This window comes from Ursus arctos, unplaced genomic scaffold (assembly GCF_023065955.2).
Source record: "Ursus arctos isolate Adak ecotype North America unplaced genomic scaffold, UrsArc2.0 scaffold_25, whole genome shotgun sequence".
NCBI lineage: Eukaryota > Metazoa > Chordata > Mammalia > Carnivora > Ursidae > Ursus > Ursus arctos.
Window position 1 is genome coordinate 14,727,895 of NW_026622930.1, and position 18,104 is coordinate 14,745,998.

Below are 18,104 nucleotides of genomic sequence, written 5' to 3' on the forward strand. Positions count from 1 at the left end.
ATTCACAAATAGGCTCATTTCAGCTCTTCCTCTTCACTTTTATATTGTGCAGTTACACCTTCTAAAAATATTGTTCACACTACTCACTGTCTGGCAAGACAAGATAGAAAAAATAACTAAGGGGAGTTCAGGAAAATATTAAAACATTTTTTCCCCTGAGAATTAATTAATGTATAAAAACTGGAATATGTGGGGCTCCCGGGTGGCGCAGTCATTAAGCGTCTGCCTTCGGCTCAGGGCATGATCCCGGCATTCTGGGATCGAGCCCCACATCGGGCTCCTCTGCTGGGAGTCTGCTTCTTCCTCTCCCACTCCCCCTGCTTGTGTTCCCTCTCTTGCTGGCTGTCTCTATCAAATAAGTAAATAAAATCTTTTAAAAAAAAAAAAGCTGGAATATGGGCCAAATTAGTCTTTTGATTCTCTTCTCAATAAAAAGAGAACAGCTAGTATTTATCAGTTGCCCTAAAACATAGGCGTTTGTGAATTAAGTTAATATTCCCAAGTCCCAAATTTAGAAACAGAAATTGATCTCATTCATTTGTTGGAATAAGATATAAGAAATGGTCCTGGAATATGACAAACTGGTTAACTAAAATAATAGAAGAATAATAAACTCTGGTTTACCCTCAGTTTTGTGCGTGCTAAACAAAATGACCTTTTCCTGTAGTAGTATAGAATAGACACACCAGGTTTGCTTGTTTGACTGTGCAGTTTCATTTAACATTTCAGTTATTTCTGTCATTCCTGGGTAGTAAAATTTTGTATATACTAAAAATTCCTATTTAATCTTAGTTTACTCTAAAGACCTGTTGATAATTGTTTTAATCTTACAATTGAATATCTTTCTCCATAGCACTTATCAGTATCTGGCTTCCCATATATTTTGCTTGTCTTTCTCCCCCCACTGGAATGTAAGCTACATGAGGGCAGGAAGTATATTGTTTTGTTCAATGCTGTGTCGCTATCACCCACAACAGTGTTTGACACACAATAGGTGTTTAGTCAGTATTCACTGAATGAATAGATGAATCTTTCTAAGTCTAGTCCAGGGGCGCCTGGGTGGCTCAGTTGGTTGAGTGTCTGTCGTCGGCTCATGTCATGATCCCAGGGTCCTGGGATTGAGCCCCACGTTGGGCTTCCTGCTTAGCAGGGAGTCTGCCTCTCCCTCTCCCTCTGCCTCTCCCCCTTCTGCTCATGCTCTCTCTCTCTCAAATAAATAAAATCTTAAAAAAAAAAAAGTCCATTTTTCTTAGAAAGTACAGTATATTTTCTTAAAGTTCGTTTACTTTTTGTAATCTCTACACCCAACATGGGGCTCAAACTCAGGACCCTGAGATCAAGAGTCACATGCTCTTCTGACTGAGCCAGCCAGGTGCCCCAAAATTTAACATATTTTTTGAAGAATGATCTTACCGTGTTTGGGGATCACTGTATTTTTCATAGCATCTTATTGTACCAGGATAGTAAACGGAAGATATATGGGAGGTCATCTATGTAAATAGTGATTCCATTTCACACCGTGGACTTTCTTTGACTATATCCCTGGAATTAGTTTATCATTTGACTCTTTTCCTAAGAGTTAGATGCTGCAACAACAACAATGATCTGGCCATTTGAGGAGTTCAGTTACATTGGACTTCAGTGTAATAAAAGTTTGAGTGTAATTAGAAGACCAAAATGTACTTTTGATTGTTGTTTTCTTCATCCTCATATGTACTAGAGTATAGTGATGATATTGTATGCTATCACCTTGACTATAAAATAGATAATATGCTATTTGACCAAGGACAGAAGAAAATGGATCAAAATTAAATAGACAAGGGGAAAAACATTGTCTGCTTAAGGCACTGTGACCGCCATACTGTCTGTCAAAAGGAAGAGGTACAATGCTTCATTATTTATGGCACACTGAGTGTAGAGGTAAGCTCCCAGCTCGAAGTAGGTTAATACTTGTTAACTACCCTTGTTAGATGATCTCTGCCTCGCATAGGCTTTATCTAGAGCTATCTCCTCTCATCACTCTCCTGATGAAAAGTCTTCTGGCTTCTGCCTAGTCTAAGAAAAGCATCAGGATAAAATTATAGTTGCAATTTTATATGGGATTAACTTTTATCAAACTCAGTGCATTAGTGACTTAAAAAACCTTCCAGCTAAATCGTGTTTCCCTTTGCTCTGCTTTAAAAATAGTACAACTAAAAGACTCTTAAAATAATTAGACAAGAAATGACTAGGGGTTTAGGAAAGGGTTTACATTCTGACAAGATGTGGACCTGCTTGTAATAGCTTGTGTCTCTTTAGATGACTATGATTTGGGGGACACCTTTTACGCAAGCTCAAAAATTTGTAAACTGTCTTACCCTCTGAACAGAAAGCTTAATTATCAAATCACCTTGTTCTCTGGGTAAATATTAGTTCATTTAAAGAAAGTCAGCCATGTTGTGTCTGAAAAGAAGGCAAGTTTTGTAAGTGTAACTTTTGTTTTTATTGTGGTTTACACAGCACGCACAAGTATCTATCATTTTAGGCGAGTAGCTGTGAAAACTTGAAAATAGCTATGAAGAAATTGTTGAATAACTATATGAAAACTACTGACATGTTCAGAACAAAATAGGAAAGAAAGGGTGAGGGTAAAAGTATCTGACAGTGGAGAAGTTTCACAAAAATCTGTTCGGTGATAATTGAGCGTTGATCTAGAGGATGCTAGAAGATTCAGCGGTTTTAAAGGCTTTTACTGGAATGAGTTTCCCATAGCTCAGGTCAGCTTGGTCTGTCACCAGTGAGCGTAGACCGAGCTGTGGAGAAAGAGAAGCCATGTGGAGGTAAAGTTTCTTATTGGGGGGGAGGTACTGGGAAGTTAGATAAGGAGTAGTGGGAGGCATGAACCAAAAGCCAATAATTAAAGACTGGTTTATGGGGAAATTTTTATTACAATTAAACCAAGCCTGTAATTAGACAGGACATGCATAACCCAGAAGATTTGGACTCAAAGGAAGACACATGATTCTGGGAAAGTATTGTAGACCAAGAAACATTTCATAATAATAGTTTGAGATTTAAGGCACATGGGGCTTGTCTGTACCAAGGTTTTTATATTCTTTCTTTTAAAAAAAGGTCCTAGTGTATCCTAACTTTAAATAAAGGAAGAAGGACACCTGGGTGGCTCAGTTGGTTAAGTGTCTGCCTTTGGCTCAGGTCATGATCTCAGGGTTGTGGGATCAAGCTCTGCTTTGAGCTCTGTGCTCAGCGGGGAGTCTGCTTGAAGATTCCTTCTCCCTGTGCCCCCTCCACGCGTGCTTGCACGCTCTCTCTCTCTCTGAAATAAATAAATCTTTAAAATATATATATATATAAATAAAGGAGGAAATTTGACTATTATTTGGTCAGTTATATTTTCAAGGAAGAAGCATGTTTGACTCAAGTTTTGTTCTATTTTCGCGGTCACACCTGGAGAGATCCTATCTGCTAAGTTAATGTACTCAGAGCAAATATAACAAGAGTGCTTTTAACTTTTATCAGCACAGTGATAACTTACAAAGTTCACCACAACGTTCTGAAGAAGGCAGGGTACGTGTTCTTTTCCCTATGAAGAAACAGACTCAGGCAGTGACTTACTTGGGAACTTGTGAGGGGCAGGGCCAGGACTTGGAGATTGAGCCTTGTGACGTCAGTCTTAGCGCTCTTGGCCTTAGATGGAGCTAGTGGCTGCTGTTGGAATCGCAGGCATAGCCCGTTGGAGAAAATCTAAGTAACAGCAGGTGCCAAAACAGCAAAAGTTGAAATCTCTTTCATGGCTTTGGAAAATGTGCTTGAACTTACAAGTGAAGTAATGAAACGGCAATTAATTGGCTAAAGTACTGTGAAGTTGTGTATACAATAAGTTATTTTTCTAATCACTTTTGGGAAATGAAGCAATCTTCATAACTTTGCCTAAAAAACAAGACTTTTTTTTAAAGATTGTATTTATTTACTTGAGAGAATGAGAGAGAGAACAAGCAGAGGGCAGAGAGAGAAGCAGACTCCCTGCTGAGTGGGGAGACCGATGTGGGGCTCCATCAGGTGACTCCGGCATCATGACCTGAGCAGAAGGCAGACGCTTAACCGACTGAGCCACCTGGGTGCCTTTAAAAACCAAGACTTATTTTTTTGTCCAAACAACTTTTTTTTTTTTAAAGATTTATTTATTTATTTGAGAGAGAGAGTGAGAGGGCATGAGCAGGGGCCAGAAGTGGGTGTGGTGGCAAAGAGAATCCTCAAGCAGACTCCCTGCTGAGCATGGGGACTGGCGCAGGGCTCCATCCTAGGACCCTGAGATCACTACCTGAGCAGAAATGGAGAGAGTCAGCTGCTCAACCAGCTGAGCCACCCAGGCGCCCCCGAAACAACGTATTTTTAATGCCAGTCTTTATAAACTTATCTATTCGTCTTTAAAGAACAACAGTGGTTGTGGTTAAATACATGACTAATGTTTATGAGTTATTTGTTCCTTTGATAAATAACTCCAGACTACAGTGCTTTCTAATTCTTTATAACTTCTCTTTCAAGGGTTTTTTTGTTGGTATGTATGTGCTCTCTCTTGCTGAAGAAAGTATTACCCATCATTTCCTGCTGCTGCCAGCATGCTATTTAATAAGCCCCTTCTACTTTAATTTGTCATAGCTTTAACCTACTTTGAATTGGATACCAATTCACTTAACTCATTAAAAGTATGGATGGAATAAGGAAAAGAAGTTCATAAAGGAGACAGAAATTTCTTTTTTGTCGGGGACATATACTTTATAACTTTGACTCTTACATATATTTTTCATAACACACACATTTTTGCCTGTTCTGTGTTATTCAATTATGTTCAGAGAGTTGTTATTTCCAGATATTGTCTAACTGTACAAAATCTTGACCTAAGTATAGATATTGGGAAATAGGAAATATTAACTCCTGGCTAGATCCATCTATTTCTGGCTCATTTTTTTCCTTAGATTTTTTCAAATGAAATGAATTTGATATATTTAAACATTTTAAAAGTAAGGTTTTAAAATTCTGTACTTGATTTTAATTGAGTATATCTGATCTTTAAAAAAAACTTTTTTGTGGGACGCCTGGGTGACTCATTCGGTTAAGCGACTGCCTTTGGCTCAGGTCATGATCCAGGGGTCCTGGACTCGAGTCCTGCATCGGGCTCCTTGCTCAGCGGGGAGCCTGCTTCTCCCTCTCCCTCTGCCTCCTGCTCCCTTTGCTTGTGCTCTTTCTCTCTCTGTCAAATAAATAAATAAAATCTTAAAAAAAAAAAACACAACTTTTTTGAACTGAAATTCACATAACAGAAAATTCACCACCTTAAACAATTCAGTGACATTTGGTACATGCATAGCATCACCTCTTATCTAGTTCCAAAACATTTTCATTACCCTAAAAGGAAACTCTGTACCTATTAAGCAGTTAATTCCCTCCCCCTTTACCAACCACCAGTTAACTTTCTGTCACTGTGGATTTATGTATTCCGGATATTTCATTTAAATGGAATCATATAGTGGGACGCCTGGCTGGCGGTAGAGCATGCGATTCTTGATCTTAGAGTCATGATTTCAAGCCCCATGCTGGGCATAGTTTACTTAAAAACAAAACAAGGCTACATCTTTAAAAATAAATAAATAAATGGACTCATACAATGCAACCTTACATACCTGGTTTCTTTCACTTAACGTAATGTTTTGGACGTTCATCCATGTTGTACCGTGCATCTACTTCATTTCTTATGCCTGAATAATATTCCATGTATGTTATTTCACGATTCACTTATCCTTTCATCTACTAGTGGACATTGGGTTTTTTCCACCTTTTGGCTATTGCAGATATTCCTGGTATGAATATGCATGTACCTGTTTTCATTTCTTTTGGGTATATCTCTAGGAGTGGGATTGCTGGGTTATACTATGATGATGATTGTATGTTTAACTTTTGAGGAACTGCCAAACTGTTTTCCATAGTGGCTGAACCATTTTATATTCCCACTAGCAATGTATAAGGGTTCCAATTTCTCCACATTTTCATTAGCACTTTTTTTTTTTAATGTATAGCCAGCCTAATGGGTGTGGAGTATTATCTTTTTGTGGTTCTGAACTGCATTTCCCCAGTGACTAAGGATCTTTTGATGTACGTCTTTTCATGTGCTTATTGGCAATTTACATATGTTCTTTGGAGAAGTATCTTCAAGGCCTTTGACTATTTTTTAATTGCGTTGCTGCCTTTTTGTTGTGTAAGAGTTCTTCATATATCCAGATACTAGATGCTTATCAAATATGTGATTTGCTAATATTTTCTCCCATTCTGTAGTTGTCTCTTTACTTTCTTGATCTGGTCCTTTGATACACACAGTTTTAAATTTTGGTAAAGTCAAATTTATGTGCTTTTTCCTTTTTTGCTTATGCTTTTCGTGCCACATCTAGGAATCCATTTCCAAATTCAAGGTCATAAAGATTTACCTCTGTTTTCTTCTAAAGAATTTTACAGTTTAGTTTTTATATTTAGGTTGTTGATTCAGTTTGATTAATTTTTATATACTGTGTGAAGTAGGGTCTAATTTCATTCTTTTGCAGGTTTTTTTTGTGGGGGAGGGACACATGGGGGAGGGACAGAGAGGGAGAGAATCCCAAGCAGGCTCCATTCCCAGCATGGAGCTTGATGCAGGGCTTGACCCCATCACCCCAAGACCATGACCCGAGCTGAAATCAAGAGTTGACTGCTCAACTGACTGAGCCATCCAGGTGCCCCTTTCTTTTGCATGTTGATCTTCAGTTGTCTTAGAACCATTTGTTGAAGAGACTGTTCTTTCTCCACTGAATGGTCTTAGCATTCTTGCTGAAAATCAGTTGACCATCGATGCACAGGTTTATTTCTGGACTCAATTTTATGACATTTATCTATATGTCTCTCTTATACTAGTACCTCACTAGTTTGATTAAAGTAGCTTTGTAGTAAGTTTTAAAATCAGAAAGTATGAGTCCTCCAGCAGTGTTCTTTTTCATTATTGTTTTGGCTACTCAAGACCCCTTGCAATTCCATATGAACTTGAGAATTGACTTTCTCTGAAAAAAGAGTAGGGATTGCATTTTAATCTGTAGATCACTTTTGTTAGTTTTGCCATCTTACAATATTAAGTGTTCTAGTTTATGGACACAGGATATCTTTTCATTGAATTTCTTTCAGCAGTCAAGGGGCGCTTGGCTGGCTCAGTTAGTAGAGCATGTGACTCTTGATCTCAGGGTCATGAGTTCAAGCCCCACATTGGACACGGAGCCTACTTAAAAAACAATAGCAGTAATTTTTTTCAGCCATGTTTTGTATGGTTCAGTATACAAATTTTTTCACCTCATTGGTTAAATTTATTTCTAGATTTTTTATTCTTTTGGATGCTATTATAAATGAAATTGTTTTTTGAATTCCTTTTTAAATTTTCCATTCCTGGTGTGTAGAATTCATACCGATCTGTGCATGTTCATCTTATACCCTACAACTTTGCTGAGTTTATTACCTTTAGTCTTTTTTTTTTGGTGGTGGCCTTTTGGGATTTTTTTTTTTTAATGTATAGGATCATGTTTTGTGTGCATAGAGATAGTTTTACTTATTCCTTTCCAGTTCAGATGCCTTTATTTCATTTTCTGATCTAATTGTTCTGGCTAGAATTTCCAGTGCAGTGTTGAATACAGTGGTGAACATGGGCATACTTGTCTTGTTCCTGATCTTAGGGGGAAAGCTTTCAGTCTTTCACTATTAAGTATGATGTTACCTGTGGGTTCCTCATAAATGCTTTTGATGTTGAGACGTTCTTATGTATTCCTAGTTTCCTGAGTATTTTTACCAAGAGAAGAGTTTGAATTTTGTCAAATGCTTTTTCTATGTCAATTCAGAAGATTATGTATTTTCCCTTTGTATTAACTATATGTTACATTGATTCTTTTGTATGTTGAACTGCTCTTGCATTTCTGGGATAAATCCCACTTGGTCATGGTGTATGATCCTTTTGATATGCTGTTGGATTCAGTTCGGATCTATTGCATCTGTATTTATAAGAGATATTAGTCTATAGTTTTCTAATGGTGTCTTTTGTCTGGTTCGGGTATCAGGATAATGCTGGCCTATAGGTGAGGTAGGGAGTATGCTCTCCTCTTCTTTGATTCCCCCCCCCACTTTGTTTTTTGGATGGGTTTTACATTATTTTGGAGAGTTAATTATCCAGATGCTCAAGATTGTTATCTAAGACAAAGCCCCCAAAACGGACTTGTACAGAAAATTTTATGCCTGATGAGAATTTAATCACAACATTTTGTTGTTCAAACTCCACTATCCATCTTAGAAACAAACTGTATTATAGTCATAAAGCCCCCATGCAATCAGATGTTGTTATTTCATTACATATGTGTAGAAATTCTGAGGAAGCATTGAATCTGAGGATTATGGTGTTATGAGATTTTAGTTACCCATGTGTATGTAAATATTTCTAGTGGCAATTTTATTTATTTATTTATTTATTTACTTACTTACTACTTTTTTAAAGAATTTATTTATTTGAGGGGTGCATGGGTGGCTCAGTTGGTTAAGCATCTGCCTTCAGCTCAGGTCATGATCCAGAGTCCCATGGACCCTTCATCCCAGGACCTCAGGACCATGACCTGAGCCGCGCAGGCTCCCTTCTGGTGGCAATTTTTGAAATATAATACCTACTTGGAAGTATTTAACAAGAGATAAACTTGATTTTGGCTGGGCTTAACTACTTTATAATAAGATAGAACTTGAACATAGGGGCAAGTACCAAAGCAAATACTTTACTATCTGTAATCAGTTATGTGTTCAAATGTCCAAAATCTTAGACTCTCCTACAAATAAAATAGCTGATCAGCAAAGAATTTGCTATATCTATTATTTTCAGCTGTTTGCACAATTAGAAAAAGTCCTTGCTATTCTTTTATAAGATATATAATTAATAAAAAAACTAATTATGGTGTATTTTTACAAATATATTTCCCTTTCTGTTTGATTTTCTGTCTACATGTGGCATGAGTACTAAATGCATTGCTAAAATAAGCTTAGCATATTTTGAGAATTAGTTTCTTTTAGAATGCTAGCAGATTATTCAGGTTTTTTTCTTTTAATTCTCTCATGATCGGTTCACAAGGTACAACAGCAAATTATGTAGTAAACCTATAGTGTTTTTTATTTGTTTTGTTTTTTAAGTAGGCTCTACGCCCAATGTCAGGCTTGAACTCATGACCCTGAGATCAAGAGCCACATGTTCTACCAACTGAGCCAGCCTGGCACCCCTATAGTAAACGTATAGTTTTATAACTCTTTAGGTACTTGTGTTTGGAGCATTCAAGTCCAACTATATCTTAGGGGAAAAATAATATATACAAAGAGTATTTTTAAGACCTTCTAATTTTGGTTAAAAGTGACATACTGTTATGACCCAAATAGCTTTAGATCCTAAGGGATGCCCAGCTTTCTGGTTTATGTCAAAAAATAAATATTTGTAGAATTAAGTTCATAGCAGTAGTATGTGTTATTGCCCGAACATGGTACATTCAGTCCAACTCTAAGATGAAACACAAAACATAAATACAATTAACAGAATGTGTTGTAATCAGTCCTTATATATAAATGGAAGTAATTAGAAAATTATTTTTGAGGGGGCCGTATAATTGATTTTGCCAGTGTTTAGTAGAGTGGGTAAAACTAAATAATCTTTTAAAAATACAGTGGTTTTCGGGGCACCTGCGTGGCTCAATTGGTTAAGCATCTGACTCTTGATTTTAGCTCAGGTCATGATCTCAGGGTTGTGCGATTGAGCCCTGTGTTGGCTCTGTGCTCAGCGGAGAGTCTGGTGGAGATTCTCTCTCTCCCTCTCCCTCTAATCCTCTGCCCATGCTCTCACTCTCTCTCTCTTAAATAAATAAATCTTTTTAGGGGCGCCTGGGTGGCTCAGTCAGTTAAGCGTCTGGCTTCAACTCAGGTCATGATCTCAGGGTCCTGGGATTGAGCCCTGCGTTGGGCTCCCTGCTTAGCAGGGAGCCTGCTTCTCCCTCTGCTCCCCACTTGTGCTCTCTCTCACTATCTCTGTCTCTGTCTCTCAAATAAATAAATAAAAATCTTAAAAAAAAATACAGTGGATTTCTAGTGGCAAAACGCATCCATTTAAGTTTTGTGTTGAGTTCCCATGACGGAGGTGTGAAGGAGGTATTACACTTGTTATTATCTTCATTTGAGGAACAGGAACTGGTTTGATTGACTTTTCCACTTCCCAGTGAGCAAGTGACAGTTAGAAATTAAACTCAGGACTTCAGACTTTAAGCATCAGTTTCTTTGTTAAATGAGATTTTTCTTTTCTCTAAGTTGCAGTTCAAAAGAAAGAAGGAATAGTACCCGTCTTCTCTAAACATGATAGAGACTCTATCCTTACGGATAACATGTATTCCATTTTATAAGCATAATTATAACTTCAGAAAATAATTCACAATGGGACTCAGACTTGCTGCTATATTAAAGTGTGTTTGGATTTTCAAAGATTTGACTTCTGTGGAGCTTTTCGAGGATAGGTTGTTCATACCCTATCTCCTGTATAAGGCTAGAGGGGCAGCGTGGTGTAGTGCAATGGTTTTCACTGGTGAATGGGCACAGGAATTACTTGGGAGTTGAAGAGCTCTGTGGAGCTCAAGAAACTCTCCAGGTAATTCTGGTGAAAGTGGTCCAGGGACAATCTTAAACAAACACTGGCTTTAGAGTTTCACACACACACAATGTGTTTCATAAGGTGATGGTGGTGATTTAATATATGATATTGTTGTCATTCTTGGGACAGAAGGTGGTACATAGTAAATGTTCAGAATATTTCATTCGCATGTGATGGGTTGAATGGCAACTAAGAAGCAAGAGAATATTCGTTCTTTCAACAAAATTTACTGAATTCCTGCACTATTCTGGCTGTTTGGCATAAAGAGGATATAGACACATTCCTCACTTTTGTTGAGTTTGAGTAGTAGACTCGTTTTAAGGTATCGTTCTTCCCTTGTAAAAAATTGTAAGATGAGATGAGTATCAAGGGCATGTTTATATAATTACTCTTTTTCCCTGTAAATTAAAAATTCATTTTTTATTTGAATGAGGATTATAGGTTAAAAACATAGCCTGAATATTATTGTGTCTCATTTTATTGTTGCTCTAAAGCTCTATTTTCCAGTACAGTGCCACTAAAGGCTTACAGCTATTTAATTTAAGTCAATTAAAATTAAATAACATTAAATATTTAGTTCCTCAGCTGCACTAACCACATTCCAGGTGCTCGATAGCCACAGGCAGCTAGTGGCTGCTGTATTAGAGACAGAATATTTCCATCACCGTAGAAAGTTCTGTTTGGCTATGTTGCTCTAGAGTCTAGAACAAAGCAGGTAATTTTTCCAGTTGCCTTGATGTATAAACTGATTTTGAGGTAAATAGTAGCAGTGGCCCGAGGCTGTCATTTCGATGCTTAGGTGCATTAATAACCTTTCAGGTTGATCAAGTCCAGAGCTAGTATCGATTTCCCTGAACAGTTTCATTATACAGCAAGTGAAATCTAAATGCTAATATCTGGGCATTTTTTTAGACCTTCAAGTGATATACTTACTGCTTTATGTAGAGCTTTTTGTGTACGTGTGTGTCTGTAAGAATTTACCTCCGTAACGTTATGATTGCTTTAAATTTGTATCTAATAAACTTTTGGGGGCAAAGAAGAGTTGCAATTGTACCTAAATATCTAGAATTTACAATATTTACATGAAATAATTCATGTATAGAAGCCAAAATCAAGAGTAGTGAAACGTTGGATTAATGCTCTCTAATCAGTGTGCTAGATAAAACCCCAGTTATACTTATAAAATATCAATTATGATACATTTAGTATTTTGATAACTTTAAAACTAAACATTGGTTCAGTATATGTTTTTTGTTGTTGTTGTTAAAACTCTGTAAAATGGTGTAGCGCCTGCTACATTCTGATGTCTAGGCCCTGAATGCGTTTCTCTGAGTAGAGTTCAAGAAACAGTCTGCAAGAGTAGTTGACTTTTCGCCTCTTTTCCCTGCATGTGCGTATCTAGATATATATATAGAGAGAGAGAGAGAGAGAGAGAGAGAGAGGTCTTGCCTCTTTTCTTTTCTTCAGGTGTTGGTATTGTCCATTTTTGAGAAGAGAAGCAACGGGAGACTGCGGTCACTTGGGCCCAGGTCGGGGAGCAGAGCAATTAGAATAGAAATTCTCTTGTATGTTTCTGCCTCCTTCAGTGCCTTTCCCTCTTTCCAGATCACTTACTTCAGCCTCTGGTACCACAACAAGCAAAATCAGCGCCGGTGGGTAGATTTGGAAAAACCTCTCAAGAAGCAGCTGGATAAATATGCCTCGGAGCCGACCGTCTATTTCGGAGTGGTGTTTTATGTGCCTTCAGTTTCACAGCTGCAGCAGGAGATTACCAGGTGAGAAAGAACGTGCTCTTTGTTGTTAGGAAATAATCGGATGAGATGTAAAAAGGGACACTAAGGTTAAAGTAGAAGATCGGACTAAACGTGGCCCTCCCGCGCACATATGTGGCCACATCATTACATGCAGGCTGTGGTCTGTGGTAGGTCAGAGTGTTTTCCTGCGTGTTGCCGGAGTTACGGTTTCACTAGGCACGACGGAGCGATTAAAGGGCAAGATGATGTTTTTCTCCGGGCTGTGAACTCTCCTTGTAGTGATGTCCTCTTCAGAATTTTTTTTTATTTGTATCTGATCTTTGTTAACACTGAAAGGAGAGAGGAGATTTTAAAAAGTCGCAGAATCTGTGTTCATTCCTCAGGGAAATGTGCAGAAGTGTTCTTACCGTTCTCCGACTCCAGGAGCTGTATATTCTCTAGATAGGTGGGGGGGAGAATGTGACTAGGGTAGAAGAAGAGGCCAATAAGTGTACTTAGAAGGGACAAAGGCGGAAAGGGAAGATCATATTAAGGAGTGGGATAGAGGAGCTAAATGTTTTTTTTTTTTCCTTGAGGACAAAACAAAAAATAAGGAATAATATTTGGATCCGTGAGTCTGCCTTTCAAGTTCTCCCAAATCCCCCACTACCTTATCTTTTGAACCCTATTTAACATTACTTTTCAGCCAACCTGGACAGCTTCCAGTGCCCTGAACATGCCGCATGCCTTTTCATCTTTGGGTCCTAGATCTTTCTTATTTATGTACTGGAATCCTACTCATCCTCTGAATTTTAGTTCAAAAGGCACCTCCTCCATGAAATTTCTGTGATCCGTAGGCTGGAATGAGCTTTGCCTTCTCTAGACTGCCCTACAGTTTGCTTGTACTTGGGTTAAGATGGAAGTGTTACAACCTTTCGTTATAGTTATTTGTGTACATATCTTATCTTTTTCTTGGATTTTAAACCTCTGTTTTCTTTAGCTTTACCTTTCGCACAATATCTAACACAGTGCCCTGTAGATAGTAAGAACCTGGTACTGCCCTGTTTGTGTAATGTTCTTTTGAGTACTATGTTTGCCAGTTAATCATTGGAAGAAGATAGAAAACCAAAGAAGCAAGAATCAGGTAGTAGGGATAAATATGCACTGACTATAAACTGATCTGGAATAAAAATATTGAAGGGAGAAGTAGAACCCAGGAGGAAAAATAGCAACTGATCACTGACTCATTTATTTAAACATTCATTGAAGATATAGCACAGTATGATGTAAGAATGACGTTCGTTACTGTGGGAGATGAATATACAGGTGAATAGGCTTTAATGGAGGAGTTACTCAGAGTCTGGTGGAACTGACAGCCCATGTAAACAAACAATTACAGTATATTATGATAAATGCTTTAATTAAAACACTAGATTCCTAGGGGTGGCGCGCGGGGAACAAGAACAGGGAAGGTAAAGAAGTTGGCTTTTCGCTTGACTTTAGGAGGAATTTTCTAGTTAGAGGGAGTAGCTTGTGCAGAGTAGGGGAGAGAATGAAAATCACTGATGTTTTCAGGAAATTTCAGATATTACCTGGAGAGGGGAGAGGGGATTTGAAAAATAGGAGTGTCCTAGTCATAAAGTCATGGTACAACAGGGAAAGACATTTTCGAATTTTAACGGAATGGAAAGATGACATTTGTATTTTACCAACGTCACCCATCATGGAAAGGCAGCTTAGAGGTGGCAAGACTGTGTAGTTAGGAGACCAGTTAAGAATGTATATGCCATAATCTAGATATTAGTCTAGAATGTGGGCCTGAATAAAGGCATTAGCTGTAGGAAGGAGAGGGAGAACAGGCCTGGTAGATGCATCAGTAGGAGTGCATATCAATGAGGTATAAGAGAACCCCTTAGAGAAGTTGTACCAGTAAGGATTAAGTTTGGCTCCATGTAACCAAAAACCCTAAATATCTTTCATTTCTTAAAGGAAGTCCAGAAGTCAGCCATGCCGAGCTTATACCGCTCCACAAGGTCTGCAGGGACTCATGCTCTTTCTTACTGTTCTCCCCTCCTCAGCATGTTCATTCCATTCACTAGGGAACCTCATTGTCAAAGAATTCGAGAGAAGTTGTAGCTATCACATTCGTATTCCAGGTAGCAAAAGGGTAAAACGGGTTCTACTCGCAGCAAGGTCACATTCCCTTAAGAGGCCTTTCTCAGTTCCTTAGTCACACTAGACACATTTTAAGTACTCAGTAGCTGCATGTGGCTAATGGCTACCATATTGGACAGGACAGATAGATGTCACTTTCATCACTGCAGAAAGTTCTGTTAGACAACACTGCTCTGAACCTAGCAGTTCACAGGAAAAACTGGAGACTCCATGAACATGTTAAATGACCCTACAAGAGTGCAGTCAGACAAATCTGGAATGTAGGGAATTCTACACGATCCATCACACCATTTTGAATACAAATAACATGAAAATAAAGAGGAGGAATTTTTCTTTTTAAAATTAAGAGAGATTTAGAAATGTCAATCGAATGTGCTCTATGGAACTTATTTAGATCCTGATTTTTTTTTTTTTAACTGTAAAAATACATTTTTGAGGGTCACCTGACTGGCTCGGTCGGTAGAGCATGTGACTTGTTCTCGGGGTTGTAAGTTCAAGCCCCACGTTGGGTGTAGAGACTACTTAAAAATAAAATCTTAAAAAAAAAATACATTTTTGAGGCAATCACAAACAGTTGCACATGGACCAAGTATTGGGCAGCATTAGGGCGTTGTTGCTCATTTTGTTGGGTATGTTAAAAATGTGTATGTATGTGTTCTTTCACAGCTTACCTTTTATGGGTATATGCTGAAGTCTTTGTAGGTGCTGTGATGTGATATCTGGGATTTGATGTAAAGCACTTGGGTAGAGAAGGGGAGACGGTCGAAGAAACAGGGCATGGATCAAGTTGATGATTGAGGCTGCATGATAAGGTGGTGTGGGTTCACTGGACTTGTCTCTATAGATGTTTCTAAAGTTCCATAATAAAACTTAAAAAATAAAAATGCCAATACCTCCACATTAACCTTTTAATACTGGCCTAAGAAAAACAAGTGAAGGAAAAAGACTACATCTCTTTATATATATATATAATTTAATATATTGAATAAATATAAATTTCTGTTGGGCAAAATGGGGCAACCTAATTCATTATAATTATTTAATGTAATATTTCTTGTGTAAAAATATATTAGCAACTTGATAAGTGGCTAAGATTTAGATAAAACATCTATTTAGTTTTAATCAGCATTTGGCTTTGGGCAAATTTATGGAATGCTTGTTTAGAATTAAGATGTGCAGTTTCTTGAATTCAGAACTATTTGTAAGGAATAAAAGTTTGCATGTTACATTTTATTGCTGCGTTGTTTTTTAATTATTCTTTTTGTAATAAACATGAAAAAACATATTTGTAAACCATCCTTGGCCTCACCAGCATATTAGAATTTTAGCAAAAAGTGTTAACAGAAACTGATAATACCTTTGAAGTAGAATTTCTTGGTCCTTTCCTTTTAAGTTAATATTTAAATATATATATATGTGTGCATACACACATAGATGTATACAAACGTATATACATACTTATGCATATGTGTATATATATATATATATATACACACACACACACACACCCTGCTTGCTTCCATTAAAGGATTTTAGGGACAATACAATGAAAGATAATCATAAAAGCAATCACTTCCCTTTCTTACTCTGTCAGGCACTGTTCCAAGCACATTATACTTAATCATTCACTTAATCCTTGCAACAAATCCTCCAAAGTAGGTGTTATTATCCAGTTTGTAGTTGAGGAAACCAAGACACAGAAAGGCTGAATATCTTGCCCAAGGTCACACTGCCAGTAGTGGAGCTGGGATTTAAACTCAAGAGGGCTGACTCCTGAGTCCTTGCTTTCAACCATTGTATTCATATGGACTCTAGGATAAAAAAACTAAGGAGATATGATAAAAATACTAGAAAAGTTCTTAACTGGAGATTTGTGACAGTTAAAAACATGCACTTTGAGGTCATTCTAACCTGGATTCAAACTCCAGCCCAGGCTACCTTTGCGCATTTGAGTGTATTCATGTCTGAACCTCAGCGCCCCCTCAGTACAAGTGGCTGCTATTATACGGTGGAGCCAGTGGTCAGGGGGTAAGAGGGTAACGAGAGGGGAACAGTGTGCCTGTGCCTGGATTGTAGCTCTGAGCTTCATGGCAGTCAAGGCAAAAGAAGGAATATTCTGAGCCCCATCATCCATTATCTGATAAAAAGCGCATCAGTTTGCCAACATGACAGATTTTCTTGGTGTATCATTTAAAAGGAAATTTTCAGGGGGGATTTTATGTAAAAGACTGAACCAGCAATGAACAATTTAGAGCAACTGTGGAGGAATCAACTCTTATAATGAAAAAGTGTAATACAAGGCAAAAAGAACCACATTTCTGTGGAAGACTAAGTGAATTTGGCCCGGGTATGTTGCTTTCCAGTGATTTGGTTTAAGGAAAGAACCTGGCGTATTTAGAGTGGCGTATGTGGACGGCATGTTCAAGAGAGAGACTTCTCTCAATGCAACCTTCTTTAAATAGGCTTGTGAAAGGAGCTGCCTCGTAGCAGGTGTGAAGTCTTCTTTGACTAGATCCCAGAGCTACCAGCATTCTGCTTGTCGGATGAGGGAAATCTATCGGTTCTGCTAGTAGCAGGCGGAAGGGGATAAGTTGGATCTAAATTCTTACCTGAACGGATGGTGTTTTGGTCAGTTTTGGGTAACAAAGAATGGAGACCTCAGAGCTAGCTAAAATAAAAGAGGATGATGTTAGGAAACCGATAAAGTGATGAAAGGGGTGGGCTCTGAGGGCAATTCAAATACCAACAGTGACTAGGTTGTACTTCACAGATGCCAAATCTGGGAGAGATCCTGGATTCAAGACAGGCAGAGAGTTCGTGGATCTTCATCTACCATTGTACCCCAGCATCTAGAACAATGCTTGACCCGTAGTAGGCCCTAGTAATTATAGGTTAAATGAATAAATAAAAGGAAGGCAACGTAAGTCACTATAAAGCTTTGTCAAAATGGAGTAGTGATACTGCTGACTGCTTAGTATGTTCGACCTTGTGAAGGGGTGATCGTACCCCTATTTCACTGGTGATCATTTAAAGCCACAGATTATGATTTGCCCACGTTCATTCAACATGCTACTTTGGGGAGCTGGAATATAACTAGATCTGCTTGACTAAAGCTTGTGCTGGTAACTCACGCCCTAGATGTGGAAAGTGTAAACAGAAGTAAACCCACATTACAGGAATATTAAGAAAGCATCATAGCAGCTGTTCTTTTGGAGAGTTCATCAAAAAATATTTTAATGTAAGCCTGATCTGAAATATCAGGAAGCGTTTTCTCTTGGTTTCACTTTCTAGGGCTAGGGAACTTCCATCAGAACAAGTAATTTCTACCAGAGTCTTATATTACTGGGTTACTAGTCAGAGTTTTTAAAGTAAAGATTGGCCATGGATTCTCTATTTCTCCCACTAAACAGAACAAAACAGAGGAACTGTCTTACAAGGCATTAGAGAGGTGACCAGTTGTCTTCTAGGTAGTTGTAGCT

General features: G+C 38.1%; 1 protein-coding gene across 3 annotated transcripts in view; it reads left to right on the forward strand.

Annotated features, from left to right (window-relative positions):
• Nucleotides 1-18,104, forward strand: part of PTPN21 (protein tyrosine phosphatase non-receptor type 21) — a 73,372-nt gene that overhangs the window by 18,518 nt on the left and 36,750 nt on the right. For all 3 annotated transcript variants that reach the window (XM_026515493.4, XM_044389996.3, XM_044389997.3), the window contains exon 3: nt 12,323-12,492. In XM_026515493.4, coding sequence (XP_026371278.1) covers nt 12,323-12,492 — 170 coding nt within the window. The remainder of the gene's footprint in view (nt 1-12,322; nt 12,493-18,104) is intronic.